General features: G+C 48.5%; 1 protein-coding gene and 1 long non-coding RNA gene across 2 annotated transcripts in view; one reads left to right on the forward strand and one right to left on the reverse strand.

Moving 5' to 3' along the window:
* Positions 1-2,274: 2,274 nt before the first annotated feature.
* The window catches only part of LOC130157190 (uncharacterized), a 134,423-nt gene continuing 118,910 nt past the window's right edge, over positions 2,275-17,787 (reverse strand). The window contains exon 3 of the long non-coding RNA XR_008824726.1: positions 2,275-5,966. This is a non-coding gene — a long non-coding RNA (uncharacterized LOC130157190). The remainder of the gene's footprint in view (positions 5,967-17,787) is intronic.
* Positions 5,962-16,589, forward strand: TNFSF4 (TNF superfamily member 4). The gene is made up of 3 exons (XM_056356514.1): positions 5,962-7,349; positions 12,339-12,381; positions 14,082-16,589. The coding sequence occupies exons 1-3, from the start codon at positions 7,152-7,154 to the stop codon at positions 14,441-14,443; spliced, it is 603 nt and encodes a 200-aa protein (XP_056212489.1). The 5' UTR covers positions 5,962-7,151; the 3' UTR covers positions 14,444-16,589.

The raw sequence follows: 17,787 nt of genomic DNA on the forward strand, positions 1-17,787 counted from the left end.
CCTAATATAGAAACTGTTAAGCTGGATGCTAGTGGTATATTTGGTGCTCTTTACAGTGAATCGACATGATTTGATTGCTGAAGAAGTGGTCAGAGCTTAAAGAGTAGTGGCCACAATCTGACCATAGTCAGTATGAGCAAAGGACAGCCCCAGCCAGTAATACAGTTATTAGATGTTTCAGAAGGACTAATATAAATTAGGGGAAATCACAAGCAAAACTGACCAGGTGGAAAGAAAAATAATTAAATGACTGTGAATGGAAAGTTAAAGAGCTCTTTCAGAAGTGTTTGAGAAGCAGTGAAGGAAGCACTTTAGCCAGAAGTTTAACCTGACAGCTGTGTTAAAAATAAGAAAACAACGTTCAGAAAGCAAGAAAAGGAAAGAGTTCATGTTGTCCATGAGGGAGATGCTATGAAACATCATGCTGGTCAACATGCTTTTGTTGACACCAGCTCTTGATTCAGTCTCTGGAGTTCCATAACTCATGGATAAGTCTTTTCTGACACAGCTGATGATGAGAGGCGGGTGAAGCGGTATGACATGCATCCTCGTTAGAAAAAGATGAGCGTGGCATTCCAAGAAAACATCTACAGAGGGATGAAGTGATTAATCAAGCAGGAAATGGTACTGCATGTGGGTCTTTCTTGCTGGCCTTGGCTGGGGCAGGAATGATGTCTAACCCTTCTCCACCTCTTTAATGCAATAGTTCGAAGTAAATGTAAGGCTATCACCACTGATTAAAAAGCACAAGTCACCCCAAGATGGAGAGACACATGGCAGAGGCTGGGGTTTGCAGAGCTGTTGGAATCTGCAGCCTGTCCCTGTTCTAGAAAAGTCACCAGCTCTTAACCCCCTGCTCTCCTTCCTGCAGTCTCTGCTTGCCCATCACCCATCCACTCATGCTTAACTCCAGCTATTTAAGGGAGCTAATACAAGGTAGTACCTCTGCCTGCAAGTCTTCCCCAAAACCCTGCTCACAATTCCTATCAGCATGTTTAGAAGAAGTGAACAAGTGAGAGACCCATAGGAAGAATCCAGAGCTGCAACAAATCCTTGTTTTCGGGAAGCATGACTTTGGAAGCATTTTTGTTGGCCATAAATACTCCCACAGGGTGATGAAGAGAAGCAGACAGGTCAATGATTACAGTGCTGGATAGGCAAGAGAAACCACTTCCTTCACCCTGAGCAGGGCTGTGTCTGGATCATCACCACCTTCGCATCCATCCTGCGGGTTTCTAACATCACAGGAATGACTTGGGAATGGAACTGGCTGAGCCGGGGAGCTCTGCAATACCAGCTGCATTTCTGAATGTCAGCTGGAGTTTATTTTTTTCCCCATAGTTTACCATTTCTCTTTACCAAAAAAATGGCAAAAGATATAATTGATTTTCACTCCTGATATCTTATGATATGATGGTATGGTACGGTGGGATTTCTGACTGAAACAGCTACTGAGGAAAAGGAAGGGAGATTGGTATGACTGAGTTCACCTTGACCTTTTAAGGGTGTCACAGTGAACACTTAGCCCCTGCCCACTCAGCTGATACTGCGGTAAATGAGGTCCACTGTGAGGAACAGAAGAGCGCAGTCCTCAAGGGCTCGCTGGAAAGAGATAATACTGAGGGCAAAGATTACCGCCGTCAATGGAAACTCTTCTGTCACGTCAAAAAGGGAGCAGCAGCTGATGTTGAGAAACCTATCAAGTATGGTGTGAAATGCGGTGGCTGCTAGCGAAGGGAATGTCACCTTTGGCTTGCTCGGAGGGCTGCGCTGAATGTCACAACGCTGCTGTTAAAAGCTGCTTTTAAATATGTAGCTCTTCCCCAGTCACTGTACCTGCTTACAGATGCCACCCAGCCTGTCCTGGGATGCTGAGCACACTGCAGTCCCTAAGCACCAAGAAAAGCCACCAGAGAGGGAAGTCCTAAAGCCCGACTTTGCTGTGCTTGGTGTAGCCAGAGCTCAGCACCACATCCTCTTGGAAAAAAGTCTTATCTTGGCCTGAGGACTGTGACAGCCAGGGAACACAACCCTGCACACAGCAGTGAGGAACCAGCAAGCTTCTGGAGGCGTGCCCTGGAGAATCCATGTGCCACTCAGCCCAGTGCTCCCATAAAGCTGCTTACTTGGAAAAATCCCAGTGCAGCACTCTGGGGTGAGGTACGGTGGGATTTACCCCAATGGTGATGCTCCTTTTTTGGGATCTCCTCACAAAATCCTGTCAATATTTTTGCTAGTGATTTCACAGCATTTTCACAATTTCCTTCTCTACTTTACACTGCCAAAAATAGCCTGACTAATATAAACGCCTCTCCACTGGCTCAGTGCCTCTGCTGGCAGAAATCCTTGACACACGTCAGCCAAGGAGTGCCTATAAGCAAGGGGCAAGAAAAGGCCACATGGAAGTGAAATCAAGGGTGAGGGATAGTTTGCATAGTTCAGGGACACTGGAGCAGGAATCCATAAACTTTTTAGGCAAAGTTCCTTGACTTTGATAAATATACCTGGCTTATTTACAAAATACTTTATTTCTGGACAGAAACATTAAACGGCAATAGCTGGGGCACATGCTGAGCAGCAGGACCTGGATGAAAAATCTTGCCTTTGTAACACTGCTTTTCCCTGCCTCCTATAAAACTGCAATGCTTCCTTTGCTATTTCCCACTGGTTTACTAAATCAAACCACATGACTGGTTATTCTTGAGGCAAAGGCAGCCTCGGTGGAACGTATGCAGTCGCACGCAACAGTAAGTTGTATTACTTGGCTGCAGCAATGCACAATTGCAGCAGCAGCGCTGTTCCCCTAGTCAGTAATTTATTCCAAGTGGAGGCCAAACCTTTGAATTACAGACAAAGACCACCAGCAAGAACCGAGAGGTCAGATCTCACCTGTGAGCATGTCCCCGTTCCTGCTCGGCTTGCCAGAGGGCCCAGAGGATCCCCAAAGAATCGCCAAGCACATTGCAGAACAGCAGGTCCAGGAGAATAAAGCATGTCCCTCCATTCTGCTGTCCTTCCAGTCAGATGTCCTTCCATTTTGATGTCCTTCTGCTTTGACAACAAACCATCAATAATCACTCAACCAGCTCCACTTCTGCTGAGCAGCAGTTTCATACAGAACATGCTTCATGAAAAAGCTTCATGAAAGAGAGAGTCAGCACTATCACTGACGGCACCGTGAATGCCCACAGCTATTCCTCTGCCCAAGAGGCTTCCTTGCCCCACAAGACAACATTAAGTTTTGTTCTTGGAAACCCACACTGGTGGCTGCTCGTTTCCTTTTTCCTTCTAGATGTTTACAAACTGTTCAGTTGGTTGTTTCACTGTTTTTCTGAGAAGTTAAACGTTCCTATACAGGTCTCCAATTCCTCCTTTTGAGGAGGCAAAAGCACTTTCCCAGAAAATGGGAACTCTGTTGAGGAGGGTGCCAGCAAGGGCTGCCAGACCTTGAGCAGGGGCCCCCACCTCGGGGCTCCCACACACAGGGTTCTCCCCACGGGCTGTGGTCAGCGGTGAGGATGCTCTTTGTCCCATCCCAGTGGCTGGAGCACAGCAGCACGGGGACAGTGGCAGGCTGGGCTCCGAGCTGCATCTGAGACCTGGTACAGCAATGAGGCTGCAGGATTCAGCCTTGACTGTGGCCAACACACTTTAGCCAAGGTTTTAAAACACACAGCTCCCCAGGCTGGGAAAGCCCAGAAATGATAGCCTAATGTAAGGGAGACTGGATTGTTGTCAAAAAAACCCCAAACAACCCAGCAAGCCATGCTACTGGTTAACTCTGGTTTCCTTCAGTCCTGGCTGGAATAACATTGCTTTATCTGCCACCGAGAGGCATTTCTTTGGAAAACTACTAAGTAACCAGGCTCTGCTGCAGAGCGCCAACAGGCTCACAAAGCCCTCAAAGCCACCTCAGCCTGCCGGCTTGCCCCATCACTGGAATGGCATGATGACTGCGAAGGGTTGAGGAAAACCCCCAAGAGACTCCAGCTTTAGGCTCCCTGTGGAAGAGCTACCAAAATAATTTGGATCAACACAGCAAATTTTGGCAGCTGCTGGGTGTGTGCAGCAAGCCTGCAATGCATCAGGGTGCCAAAGGCCAGGAAGATTTCCTCTAGGATGGAGAGCAGGGGCTCTGACAGCACATGTCTAAAGCCACCAAATTTGCATGCACGTTTTCGTATGCAAGGCAGGAGGCAATTAAACCCACAATAGATAGTCTGTGCATAGGTGTTTATGATGCCTCTGAATGAGCTGTCCTCTTTCCTGTTTCAGACACAATGCCAGATAAATTACTTGAAATGTAGCTTTTGATCCTCAGCACTGTTGGTCTTGTTAACCCAGGCTGAGCAACACTTGCACTGGGGAGTACAGAAATGATGAGGCAATTTCAGAAATACATATGCACACCCTCCGCCCACATTTTTTTTTTTATGTGGGGCGAGGGTGTGCGTATGTGTTTCTGAAATTTATGGGTTTAGGAACAAAAGCAGTAGAAGATCCAGAGTTGAGGATGGAGCTGGGCGAGAGCTCGTGTCTGGTTCAAAGGCATGTACCCAAAATGTGAGAATTAACAGAATCACATGAGTTTGGAACACCTATGCTCAGCATCCTGGCATTTTTGCAGAAACTAAGCAGCAAATGGCAAACCCAAGTTTCCTTTCTTGGAGGGAGTCTGCAGGGCAGAACAGCCCATGTTTCTGTGATACACAGCAATGCCTGCTCTTCCAGGAAGACAGCCACGGCATCATGCTTGTGTGCTCTCGGTCTGTGATTCCCCGCTGAAACATGGACGAGCCCGTCGGTAGGCTGTGCAAGGCCTGCAGCTGGCTGCCTCTGCAGTCATTCGCTGGCAACTATCGCTACAGGTAGGAGCGCAGGTATGGGGCAGCCCTGGCCCCACAGCCCTCCTCCATGCCTGCCTCCTTCAGCCGTGGGGGCTGCAAACGAGGGGGGTCTGGGCACGCTGCCCTAAGACAACCCCATGGCAGAGACCTCTGGGCACGAGGAGGCACGTGCTCAGGTGTTGTGTGGCCTGGACAGCCCTCTGAGCCTGTTTCACCTTTCCTGTGGGTCCAGGTCCCAGCTTCCTGACCACCACTGCCATCCATCTGCACTGCCGTGGCCGAGACCTCTGCCCATGGGGTAAGGACCCAGACATGGATTTGTTCCCCCCCAGGAAGCTGCTCTGAAGCCACATGTGAGATGTCCTCATCTCCAGAGTGTCTGTGGACTCCCCAGCACCACCAAACCCCTTATGGATGAACACCAGGGCTGTGAGCAGGGTGAGTGTTTTTCTGGGGACCTTTTAAGCAAGCATCTAGACATGGCAGGCTGCTGCAGGTCCATGGGAGCAAACAGTTTCCTTCTTCACACCACCCAGCCTCAGCAGGTCTCTGCAGCACCGCACCGTACAGTATTGCTTCACTCCTCTGCAGTGCTTGGCCAAGCCCAAGCCCAGTCACAGTCGATGCTGAGCTTGGTTGGGGCTGCACAGGCTCCCAGGCGCTGTGTGACTGCAACATGTTGGAGTCCTGCCTCCAAACTCACCCTCTGAATCAGAGAGAAGTGCTCGGTGGCAGTGCAAACTCTCCTGTCGTATTTCTGAACGAGCAAGGAGGATTAAGGTTGTTCTGAGGTCTCTCATCAGGCTGAGGCTCAGCCGGGGGTTCCAGCACGCCCTGGTGAGTGGTCGCCAGTGAAAGTGGGACAAGGATTTCCATGCACTCAAGAACTGATGGAAAATGTGAAAGCTGAGCCTTCTTCAGTAAGTTTCCATGACTTTTGGTTTACTCTTGAGACAAACACCAGAGAGTATTCCTGCCTCAATCCACCAGCTACTGGCAACTCAAGGTTATTTTTCAAGAACAAGGGTGGCGAGCATGCGGTCTCCTCACGGCAGGTTGCTTACCCAGCTGCTGTACTCCCCCCTTCCTTTGGTGTATGTTCATAGGAAATATCCTTGCCTAGATGGAAAAAAACACATGAAAAAACATTACTTCTGTTTCCTCTGCATGCAGGGTACATGCTTGTCAGGACATGTGCCTTGTGACAGGTTGAGAGAGTAGTTTTGGGGAAGGGAAACTTTCTGACAACTCATCCCTGAATGACAGACAGACAATAGCACTCCCAATGGGCTTGATCCTCACCGGGAGGAGGCAGCACCTGACTTCAGTCACGATATGCTAATTTAGAACAGAAAAAAAATCTAGCTAAAAGAGCAGTGGAAAGAGCAGTGCTGGACTGCCCCCCAAAAGGATGCAAAGCCTGTCACTCCAAATAAGCACAGGAGGTGGTCCCTGCTGCAGACAACTGACATTAGCAGCTCCGTGCGTCACAAGCCAATGTCACAAGAGGACCAAGCAAAGCGGGTGTGCAGTCCTCTTCCAGGAGGGAAGCCTGGATGGCCCGGAGGTCCTCTCTAAGTGTGTTCCCTGGTCTGCAGGTTTCAGTGTGTGCAAAAAAGGATCTTCCCTGAGCAGTTCTCCATTTTCTCCCTCTTAGGCTTCATGCAGCATCCCATGGCTTTAAAGCCGGAAGACAAAGGTGGAGAGAAATGGAAAGTGCGTATTTTCTCTCCCATTTGTGCTGTCCACCTGTCCCACGTCCCTTCCTATTTATTGCTTCTGTACAGAAAGAAGATTTCAGCTAATGCGGGAGGGAGCCAGCCCTGTAAACACCCCACCTGAGGCTGAACAGAAAGATGAGAGCTCTTACTGACAAAAGGCTGAGTGAAGACAAGCACTGTCCACCCGTCATTTAGCTATTGTTGGAAACATCACATATCAAGACATCAACAGCTGAAGCTATGAAAGATATAAACACATCCACTTTCAAAGGCCCTTACTCAAAACTGAACTGGGATGCAGTAAATCATCCCCCACATTCACACACACACACAAAAAAAAAAAAGAAAAGAAAAAGAAAAATTAAAAAGAAAAGAAAGAAAGGAAGGAAGGGGAAATTCAGATTAGTCACAAAGAAGTTCCCCCGCCTGCTTCTCTGTGTGCATAAAGCAGTCTCCTGAAGGCACTGTCTTCACTTCATCTCTGCTCCTGGAACAGGAGCATCCAGTTCATCTGCCCCCTGCTCCTCCAGGCTCCTGCTGTGCTCCTGGCCCCTTCTCCAGCAGCTGTTGGCAGGTGGCTGAGATGGAAGAACAGTCAGATGTAGAGCCAAGAAATCAAGACCACATGGGTCACAAAAGGGAACCTGCAGAGGATGAGTGGAAGAGCTGGCAAAGAGGACAGGTTAGGAACACGCTGCACCTCGTGTCTGCAGCTGCTCAGTGGATATTACTGCTTGCCTGCTTGATTTACCTTGGTATAGATTCTCTGCAAACTTCAACGGTAAGAGCTAATGTTCAACCCATTGTCTGTTGGCCTGTAAAGCTTTGTGTAGGGTTTATTTGATATTTCTTTTTAAGAAAGAAAAAAGCATTTAGATTTATCCCCATTCAAACCACAAATTTTTAATCTTTCCTTAATGACTTTAATTCATTTTTTTACATTGTGTGTCCTCAAAACAACATCTACTATTGCCCAGTGCATGGTATGGGGGCAGGTTGTCCAGAGGGGAATGGTTCCAAGAATGGTCTTTGCACTGGCCCATGGGGGAGGGAGGCCTACCTCCCTCCTGCTCCCTCCCCTGCTTGCATTGACTCGTGTGTATTTCCATTTAATTAAATAGGATCATCTGGGTGGATGTTTGCTTTCAACAAGTGCATGTGGAGGAATCAGAACCCGGGTTGCTCATATACATCTCCTGTACTTTTTAGAAGTACTACTATATGTGCAGGTAGATATGTGAGAAAGCAAGCTAGCTTGTGACAGCTCTGAAACCCAGGGCTCTCAGCCTGCACACATACTGGGCTTTAGGAGTAGTCATCTATATCTGCAGAGGACATTGCCTGTGGGTGTGTATATGAGAGAGAGAAAGGCTGATGTGGCCAGAGAGAGTTTCGTGTACATTTAACACCACTGCAAAAAATATAAATAACAAAGACTCTTGAAACTCAAAATACCGTAGCAAAATTCACAGCAAATATGTTTGGCTCTTTCACATGTTTTCAGGCTGGTGGATTGTCAACAACCTTTCACTGCGATTTCAGTGTCTCTTCTGCACTAGCTACTTCTCCTCCTACATCTTCTCCAGGAACTGTGTACCACTTTAAAGTGTGTTGTTCTTCTTCATACCAGAGTTCATTCTTTCCTCCCACTTACTTAGACGTGGCAGAGAAGCAAGCAGGCATGTAACCATGCAAGGGAGGGATGGCCTCATGCTCTGTGTCCCCTGCTGTTTAACAAAAACCCTTGTGCCCTGTGCAAGTTTCACTGACCTGAGTCTCACAGTGGTTATTAAACTGCAGAATGACGAGCCTGGTAACAGTGAAAGATAACACTTTTCTTTCAGTTCAGTCCTCCTCTCCTTCCACTACTTTGGGAGAAAGGAGTTGTACTGGAAGCCAATGGAGAAGGGCAAGATATCACACTGCTCAGGATGCAGAAGCCTCTCCTGGGTCACAGTCTGGTTGTGACTCCTCAGCTCTCAGTATGTCTCCCTTCTGTAAAAACGTTAACTCAAATCCTCCTCCAGAGGAAGGTGGCAGGGGCTGGCGCTGCTGCCTGTGAGCCTTACAAACCCAAGAGAGCAGCAGCTGAGGAGGGGATACGATACGTGCCTGGAGTTTCCCTTCCTCAACAGAAACAACTGAAACAGGGTGCTCAAGGAGCAGCAGCTGCTGCAGATGAGAAGTCCAGGACCCAGGAGTCACCAGAGAACCTTTTTGGTTTAAACACTTGCTAACTGCAGGCTCAGAATGTGTTTCTGTTATTTTAAGCAGATAAGCATGGTGTGCTGTTCTGACTGCACCACGCTGTGCAGGAGTGGTCTCACGGGCTGTACACGGGCATTTCATCGCACTGGAATGCCAGGGCTCAGTGCGAGCCCAGGAACCCACCACAGAAATGTCTACAGAAAAGGCAGCAGTACTAACCTGACTTGACTCTTGGGGCAGTTTAGGGAGATGTAGGGAAGCAGGGGCACAGCAGCATCTGAGTGGCAGGCTGGGAACGCTGGTCTTGGGGAGCAGCTGAGAGGCTGCCCTTCTTCTTGGGAAGACTGTCTCCGGCTCTCCAGGGCTGGAAAGTGCTACACTAACTTTGATAGCAAGACAGCAGCTGTGTTTTTTCATAGCAAGACCGTATTTGATTACTTTCCATTGTTCTCACAGCTCCTAAAAAAAGCCCTTGGACTCTTCTGTGAAAACATAACTCAAACAATGTTACGGCACGTGCTCAGGAAGGTCAGTGTCTGCAGCTTAGACCATGCTTAATAAAAAGGGAGAGTGATCTGGTTTCTGCCATGGTGCCACCTGGAGAGCAAACCTCAGCTGTGATTTCCAAATGAGCAAGTTAAAAAAATACAAGGCAGTGATAGCCTGCTTTCACATCTGCAAGGCTTGTGAATTCCCACCTCTGCTGGAATTACCTCTTCTGGCCACACCAGCTGGGATCAGGCCATGGGCAAGCCACTCACAGGTGTGATCGGGGGTGTGAAACCCCCTGACGGTGAATGCATGGGACGTAAAAGCCTTGAGCAGCTGTTGGGAATTCAAAGGTTTCTAGTGATCTGTTATAGGTTGGTTTTGCTTGAACAGGGCAGAAAAAGGTGTAGGAAGAGTAATCATGCAGAGGTTTAATGTCAATAAGGAAGATATGGCCATAATCCTAAGACCACCTGGTGTGGAGAAGGTACAACGCTCTTCCAGTGCACAGTTGTCTGCAATCCGTATGACACAGGGAGTCGGGTACACGATTGCAGCAGTCCTCACAACCAGTGTGTATTGCTACAGTCCCCTGAGATTTGTGCTTTGTGCAGTACAAACCTATTCCTGAAACTTCTGCCACGTGGCACAGACACAATGTCCCAGACAAGAGGCAGTCTCATGTCTGGGGAACCAGAACAGGTGAAAATGATGTGGAAACTCTGTAAATGATACAAGGAAATCTGAAACAGTTGGTAAGAAGCACCTCTGTGCCCTCAGCTCTCCTGGCATCCTTTCCCACATACCATTAGAAGGCAGAATACAGAAAGAAGAGTGACTAACTTTGTTATTAGCTTGTGGACATCCTTCCAGTCCTACAGAGATGTTCTCAGCAGAACATACTACTAGATAATTGCAAAGTGCTTTGAGATTGTGCAGTAACTGTTAGAGATACGTAATACAGGTAACGTGCATTAGTGACAACAGGGCTGACATTCCTACTATTGCTACAAGTTTGTCACCCAACCTGTCTGTGTTTGATGTGCCTGTTCACCAGTGGCCAGATCAGACAGGTTGCAGTGGATGGTGTTTGTCCTCAGAAGCCCAGTGGTTCTGTGCTTTGCTATTATCTTGTTGGGAAACCACCTGGAAATCCCAGCTGCCTGAACCAGAGTGAAATGCTCGTGCGCTTGGGTGCCTTGAAAAAGAGTAAGTGTAAGACTCAAGCTGCTGAGGCGGTGGATAGGATCAGTAATGCTGGGGGAGATAGTTCCACCGGAGCCAGTGCGCAATAAAAGCTTGTATTTGGCAGCTGAACCCAGCCTTGCCAGTGGAGGAAGGGGCAGAGCATCAGCTGTGGCAGCACTAGAGGGTGTCAGAGCGGACCTTCCCCACCACCAGGACCCACCTCACCCTCCAGCACACAGCAGCCTGGCTCCAGCTTCCTTCCCCTGCCGCTTGCCTTTACCAGCGCCCAGCACAGAACCTGCAGATGGGCATGTCTCTGCTCACTCTGCGCTGCTACCAAAACCTTCCCTGTGCTCAGTGAAGGGGCTGCTCTGTTCCTGTAACAAACGCATGAGGTCAAATACATGAAAGTCAGGCCAACGCACATCCCACCATCCCACCTTTTCCCTTAGGAAAGAGAAGAGCATGGAGCAGCAAGCCTAACCTTTCATTCTTTAAGCTAGCAAAACACTGAGGACTTGTGGTTGTGTGGAGACTGTAGATTTGGGCCTTCTGTGGTTAAGATGAGAGATGGGTTTGATGCAAAGTTCAGATCTATACAGAAGCTTGGTGTTTTGTGTCTCTGATCAGTAAGATACATGCTTCTGTATTTGCGTTCAGTTTTTCTGTTACACTCATAAAATGCAAATCGATTTTAAACATGTCTTAATGCATTTCTACGGGAGCCACAGAGACACACATCTAGTAACAGCCTGTAAAAGATCCAAAGTAGAGGGAACCGTAAGGCCAGAGCCACCTCTTAGTACCATGCAGGAGGAGGGTGAGACAGTGGGGACATGTCTGGGTCCCAGCTCTGCAAACTGGCACCCCTGGCTGTAAGTCAGACTCGGGGGGGGTCAGGCAGAAGAGCCTCTACACCCCAAGGTCCTTCCTCAATGTTTGGTCTGACTCAATTACATTTACCAGGGTTTTTTTCTAAACAGGACCAACACTGCCTGGTATGTTCTGGAGGGCTCAGCACTGGGCTGGAAGTCAGACTGGCTAGGAACCACTCTATTTTATAATAGAACCACTGTATTTTATAATAATGATAAAGAATCACAGAATGGTTTGGGTTGGAAAGGACCTTAAAGATCATCCAATTCCAAATCCCCTGCCATGGGCAGGGACCCCTCCCACCAGACCAGGTTGCTCCAAGCCCCGTCCAGCTTGGCCTTGAACATTTCCAGGGATGGGGCACCCACAGCTGCTCTGGGCAACCTCTGCCAGTGCCTCACAGCTCTCATAGTAAAGAATTTCTTCCTTAGATCTAATCTAGATCGACCCTCTCTCAGTTTAAAGTCACTTCCCCTTGTCCTATCACTACATGCCCTTGTAAAATGTCTCTCTCCATCTTTCCTGTCGGCCTCTTTAGGTACTGGCAGGCTGCTCAAAGGTCTCCCCGGAGCCTTCTCTTCTCCAGGCTGAACAACCCCAACCCTCTTAGCCTGTCTCCATAGAAGAGGTGTTCCAGCCCCTCTGAGCATCTTCATGGCCCTCCTGTGGACTTGCTCCAACAAGTCCATGTCCTCCTTATGTCGGGGCCCCCGAGCTGGGCACAGCGCTCCAAGTGGGGACTCAGGACAGCGGAGTGGAGAGGGAGAGTCACCTGCCTCGACCTGCTGGTCACGCTGCTTGTGATGCAGCCCCGGATACGGTTGGCTTTCTGGGTTGTGAGTGCACATATAAAAGCAAGTAAAGCGTAGCTGGCTAGTAGCAGTCGTGCCAGCTGAGGCTGTCTGTGATGCTTTTGGAGATACAGTCCTGGCTTGGAAACAAAAGCAATAGTGCAGCGGGAAGGGACCCTCCTGGTGTGTTAACAAGGATTTCTCTTCTTTTCTTTCAGCCTCAGAGTGACATAGTGCAGTGGACCCACATCCGATACACAGGTGGGTGGACATTAGGGCAGGGGGCACCCAGGCAGGGCTCACCAGGCCCTTCAATGCTGCCCCCGGCCCCCAACGAGCACTGGTACACCTGCCATGCTGCCCCTGTACAGCAGCCGCTACCGGAACCGCCGCTGCCCCCCCCCCCCCCCCCAACAACCCTCAGGAGAGCTCCTGGCTCTGCTGGAGCACTGCCTCGGTTACTGGACGGCTCCCAGCTCCCCAGAGCATGTCCTGTGGGGGCTCCAGGGATGCCCATACCCCTGGAACACTTCCCTGGGACCCGGGTGGCAGCTCCAGCTTCCTTAGGTTGCAACCCCCCAGTACTGCAGTTCCCCCAGAGGGCTCCCCCCGCCCCTGGGAGGGCTCCCAGCTCCCTGCTCTGCTCTGCACCCACGCATGGTCCCCGCAGCGTGCCATGGTGGCCGGTGGTCCTTAAAACGCCAGAGGTTTTTAAGTGCTTTTTGTCACAGCAATGGCTATTTCTTCTGATGGAGGAAGGTGCCAGGAGAGCTGTCTTGGGAGAGAGGGGCCAAACCTGACCCAGTGCTGTAAGGGGCCAAAACCAAACAAAAGGGATTCCCAAAGCAGAAGAAACCTGAAAATCCACACAGATTTCTGCAATCCTTACCTATCTACTAAAACAAGCTTTCACTCTGTGAAAGAACAAGAAGAGTATTTTTGAGAGTTTACTGAGTACATGCGATGTGCTCTTGGGGTATTTCTGAAACAAGTCAACGATTTCCTGATTTATGAAAAATGTAAATGATTTCCTGGGGAAGAGCGAACAAGTGTACGCACGGTAGCAGAAATAGCAGTGCTCTGCATGCTGACCAATGACATACCTCAACTATAGAAGCAAATACTAAAATTTTTAATTCGGTTTTAATTTCAGTTAATATTGTAAAGTAACAATGAACCTAACCTAATAGAAGCCTATGTTCTTAGAGAAGAAGCTTTGAGAAATTTGGCCTCAGCCCAGAGAGGCTGTGCTTCCTACCTTCTGGGTCCAAGAGGTTTCAGCTGGTGTGCCAAAAACCCAGGAACACAGCAGGGAAACATTCCCAGCACAGCCCTGGGAACTGTTACTGCTCATTCCAAGAGAAAACCTTTCATGATAAGTTCTGGTTTAACTTCTCCTGACTCTGATCTGTATTAATTTGTTTCTTCCATTTCTGTCTCTACACTGTTTTTTCACCCTGTCTTCTATTAAAAAAACCCCACAACCAAACCCAAGGGCAAGGACTTATGTTAGCAGCATGTTCACTGAAAGCACTTTTTCACTTCCTTCCAGCTCTGCACATTTTTCCTCTTACTTACTGTCTTTATTTTCTTTTTTTTTTCTAGGAACCAATGCTTCCTAAACCCACAGAGATGCTTTACTTACATGTCTGTATTTTAAGACAGACAGACATACAGTAAATATATAGTGCATAAATAGAAACTTGGAGGAATAATTCATACAATCTGGAGTTGTAGTCCAAAAGGCACAGCTTGCTCAGGAGCAGGGACTTGGAAACTTCTATTGTAGATGATGACTGTCTAGAGTAGATGATATTCTAGCTCTGGTCTGCCCTATTCTCTAGTTCACTCTCTTCCTTTCCTGTATTTTCCCCCCATTCCTGCAGTCAGTTCATATAAAACAGCCCATTTCCAAGATGACACTTGTCATCATGGAATCATCTTCGCTTTTTCCATCCCAGGTAAAAGCGTGAAAGGAGTAGCCATGAACCTCACTGCTGAACTAGGCTCTATTCAGATCAGAAATGGTTCCATCATGATCACCTGTGATGGCCTCTACCTCGTGTCCTTGAAGGGCTGTATCTTTTTCTCTGACCTGGAAGAGGAGGACTTGCTGAAGCTGACACTGCAGAAGACGGGTAAGGCGACCAGCTTGGCCCTTTGGGAGCAACCTTTCCAGGACAGAGACACTCCAGTAAACCTCACCACAGTGCTCTACTTATTTCATGAAGATAACATCACCCTGTTGACCAACTCTGACGCCACCATCAAGGATTTGTCGTTTAGCCTTTTGTTATTAACTCCCTTCACTTGCTCGCTGTAGAAGATGACGTATTAGATGTAACGTGTAAAGTACAGCCTTTCCTACCCATCCATTTGCCTGCGGGCATTTGCCTCAGCTGGAGTGCAGAGAAACTACAGTGCAAACGGGCTTTACATAGTGCATGCCATGTTCATCTCTTTGGAGCGCCGTGCAGCTGTTCTGCTACCTAGGATTGATCTTTCTACCACTGGAGAAAGGGAAGTGTGGAGCCCTTGAGGAGAACAGAAATGAAAGCCAAAGACAGTCACCTAAGCTTAGCTCATATGCAGAGGCCCTCTGGGTTTCTCTGTTTACTTGACAGTATCTGTATATAGTACAAATACACTGTATATTTGCTAAAATAGAAGTCTGGTAAATCAGGAAGATGCCTCAAGTGTCTTGAAGCCATTTGGAGAAGGAGGAGAACAGATCTGCTCAACAGCCCTTTGCCTGGCGAGGCAGGAGACAGGGAAGAAGTGGCAGGGGATGCCTTTGCAGTGGTCCAGGTAAATGCTTTCTGACAGGTAAAGGCCACGAGAGGAAGGCGGTCTTTTGAAAGAAGCTGACGGGACTGCACTAGACAGCAGACACACAGGCCCTGCAGTGACTGTGAGGTTTTTAGGAGCAGCTTTTAAGAGCGGAGGTGCACTGGCTCTTCCAGCTATCTGCAGACTGCTGAAGCCTGAGCCAAGGGAGTATCTTCTGGGACATTTACATACTGATACCGGCTCTTGGAGGTGTTAAGTTGAAGGAGAATCTCCTTCAAGCACACACACACAGACTGGCTTGACCCAAAAGTGATCCAGGCACATAAAAGTTTGGAAAACCATGAACACTCCGGATTTGGTGGGTTCCCTCTAATGGACCAAGTGAAACCTGCAGGTCTGTGCATCCTTTCCTCTGGGAGGACTCAGACGGTTCCCCTGAGCCTCGCAGTAGACCTTGTCATACAGGTATGCACCACCAGAGATTCACAGGCACCACCTCCACGATGCGCCTGTGTACCCATGCGCACCCTGCCTGGCTCCTGCTGAAGTCAGGCTGCTCTCAGCAATCCTGGTCCCTCTTCTCATTACAGCACGTGGCTGCTGTGGACAAGTCCAGCCCTGCCCACACTTGCAGGCAGCACGTGAACTGTATTTTTGGTTCAAGTGGGGCAGATTTCAAGAACAAATTGACTACCTGGCTGTACACTGCAAAGTCTTTTGTTAAAATTATTTATGTATTTATACTATAGGCATAAGAATGTTACTTCATATTTCTTAGAGACACTGGGAAGGGTTCAGACTTCGTGCTGTGGGCACTAAGCTCCTCTTTGCAGATGCTCCCAGTGCTCCAGGGTGTTCCTGCTACACAGGCACCAGCCACACTGCTGCCCACCTCAGCTGCTGGCCTGACCTGCTCCTGGCTGAGCACTCCGGTGGGCTCAGGTGCCAAAGGCAGTTAAGGAAATCTTCCAGGCCTTGGTGAGCTTTTCCATATGCTTTACAATATTGTTGGTGGATTTTATGAACTTCCCAACCTGGGGCAGGGCCACAGGCTCAGGGGAAAACTCAGTAGCTGAAGCAGTTATTCTTGCAGTGCCCAGAAGCACCTTTTTCTCATCTCAGGACTGAGAAGCTGTGGGCTGACTTGCATCCACAGGATGCTCCTCCCCAGCTGCAAGGGGCATTTTGTGCTTTCACCTCTGGCTGCTCTGCATGCCATCAGGACAGAAGGCAGCTGCACCCTGCCCCCAAGCTGGGGATTGTCATCCTCCCCTGCTGAAGTGACAATTAGCTTCCTAAAAGCTAATAAAACTTCCCTTTGTAACTGCTGGGCATGTAGTGTCCCTTGGGGATGGGGGGGTGATTTATACATTCACTGTGTTTCAGCAGACATTTTCACTGGTATGAAAACTATATGAAATTTTTACATACTTTCTTTTTTTTACAGCTCAGCTTGAGTTTCAGTTCTCCCCAAGGGTGTGCAGGGCTGGGGCTTCCTGATGTGCAGGGCTGGCCGTGTCAGTGGTGTGGACAGGTGCGCAGGACAGCAAGAAAGATTAAGCTTAAGCAACAGGAATGGATTTGTACCTTGGAAGGGTGCACCCTTTCTTCTTGTTTAGAGCAGGAGAGGGCATTTCACACACTGATTCCCCTGCACTTTTCAGGTTGAACTAGACTGACCTACATATATACATGTAGATGCACTTGTCTTGAAATAAAGATTGAAACAATTCAATTCCTGAGATTATTTACTTGAGGGACTGACTCTCCTCACCAGTAAGTTTCCATACCATCAGCTTCCATTTGTATCTGGTGACCCCTTCCTCTACAAGTCTCTTTGATATGAAAAACATTAGTTTTTCTTATTGGGGTTAATGCCTTGTAGGAGCTTGTAGGTGGTGCTAAAGCCACATCTTACAGCTTTGTTCAACGAGGTCGGTGCACTGAGGTTTTAGGTCACCCCTTGAAGCTCATTACAGCTGGAGGTGTTGCAGTGCAAGGCTGGACAGTTTCTGCGGACAGTCCCTAACGCTGGAGGGACAGTGCGTTCCCCTTCCTGTGCTTATTGCTACTGAAATGGGACCTGAGACCCATTTCACAGAATCATCAGTCATCCACTTTTCAGTCATCAACTGGGGATTACTGACTCCTCTACGATTTTAAAGCAATCTCCACCACTGCTGTGTCTTGGGTTTAACACAAACTGCTGCATAAACTACAGAGGTGGCCACTGTGTCTTCCTTCCCTTCTCTCTCCTCTTTCCTACCTCCCCACTCATGTAAAGCAAGGGACAGGGTGACCAAGCTGACGTAAGAGCCACAGTCACCCCTGGGGAAGGAGTCCCCCCCTACCGCACCCATCAGAGCCATGGGGCTCTTGCTTTCCAGCCAAGAAGAAGCTATGGAAGGTGGTGCAAAACAGGATGGGATGGGACCTCCTCCTCTTTATGTGGATTACGCGAAACAAGAACAAAGGATGGGAAACATTTAATTTAAGCTCCTTTCATGCCCCTTCAAAAGTTACCTCCTTCTCTACCACACATGGTCACGCATAACAGTGAATAATGAGCCTGCGGTTTTTAGACACCACTTAAATTTCATCAGCTAGCATGAGTCACAGCGGTTGCCTGGCTGCTTCACTAAGGAGAGAACAAGAAAGCTGGAGTGTGCCTGGCAAAGTGCAATCGATCCCACTGCTGTAAAGCTAGCGCTGTCCAGCTCAGACAGCAGAAAGCACAGGAATTTAGTTTCCATATTCAAGTATCAAAATGGGAAAGTACGGCATGAAATCCAACAGTCTCCTGCAGTAACTGGTTGGGAAGGTTTGACTTATTGGAGTTTTCTCAGCAACATCCATAACTTCACCCAGCAGAGCTGT

The sequence above is a fragment of the Falco biarmicus genome, chromosome 11 (genome assembly GCF_023638135.1).
Source record: "Falco biarmicus isolate bFalBia1 chromosome 11, bFalBia1.pri, whole genome shotgun sequence".
In the NCBI taxonomy this organism is placed as follows: Eukaryota; Metazoa; Chordata; class Aves; order Falconiformes; family Falconidae; genus Falco; species Falco biarmicus.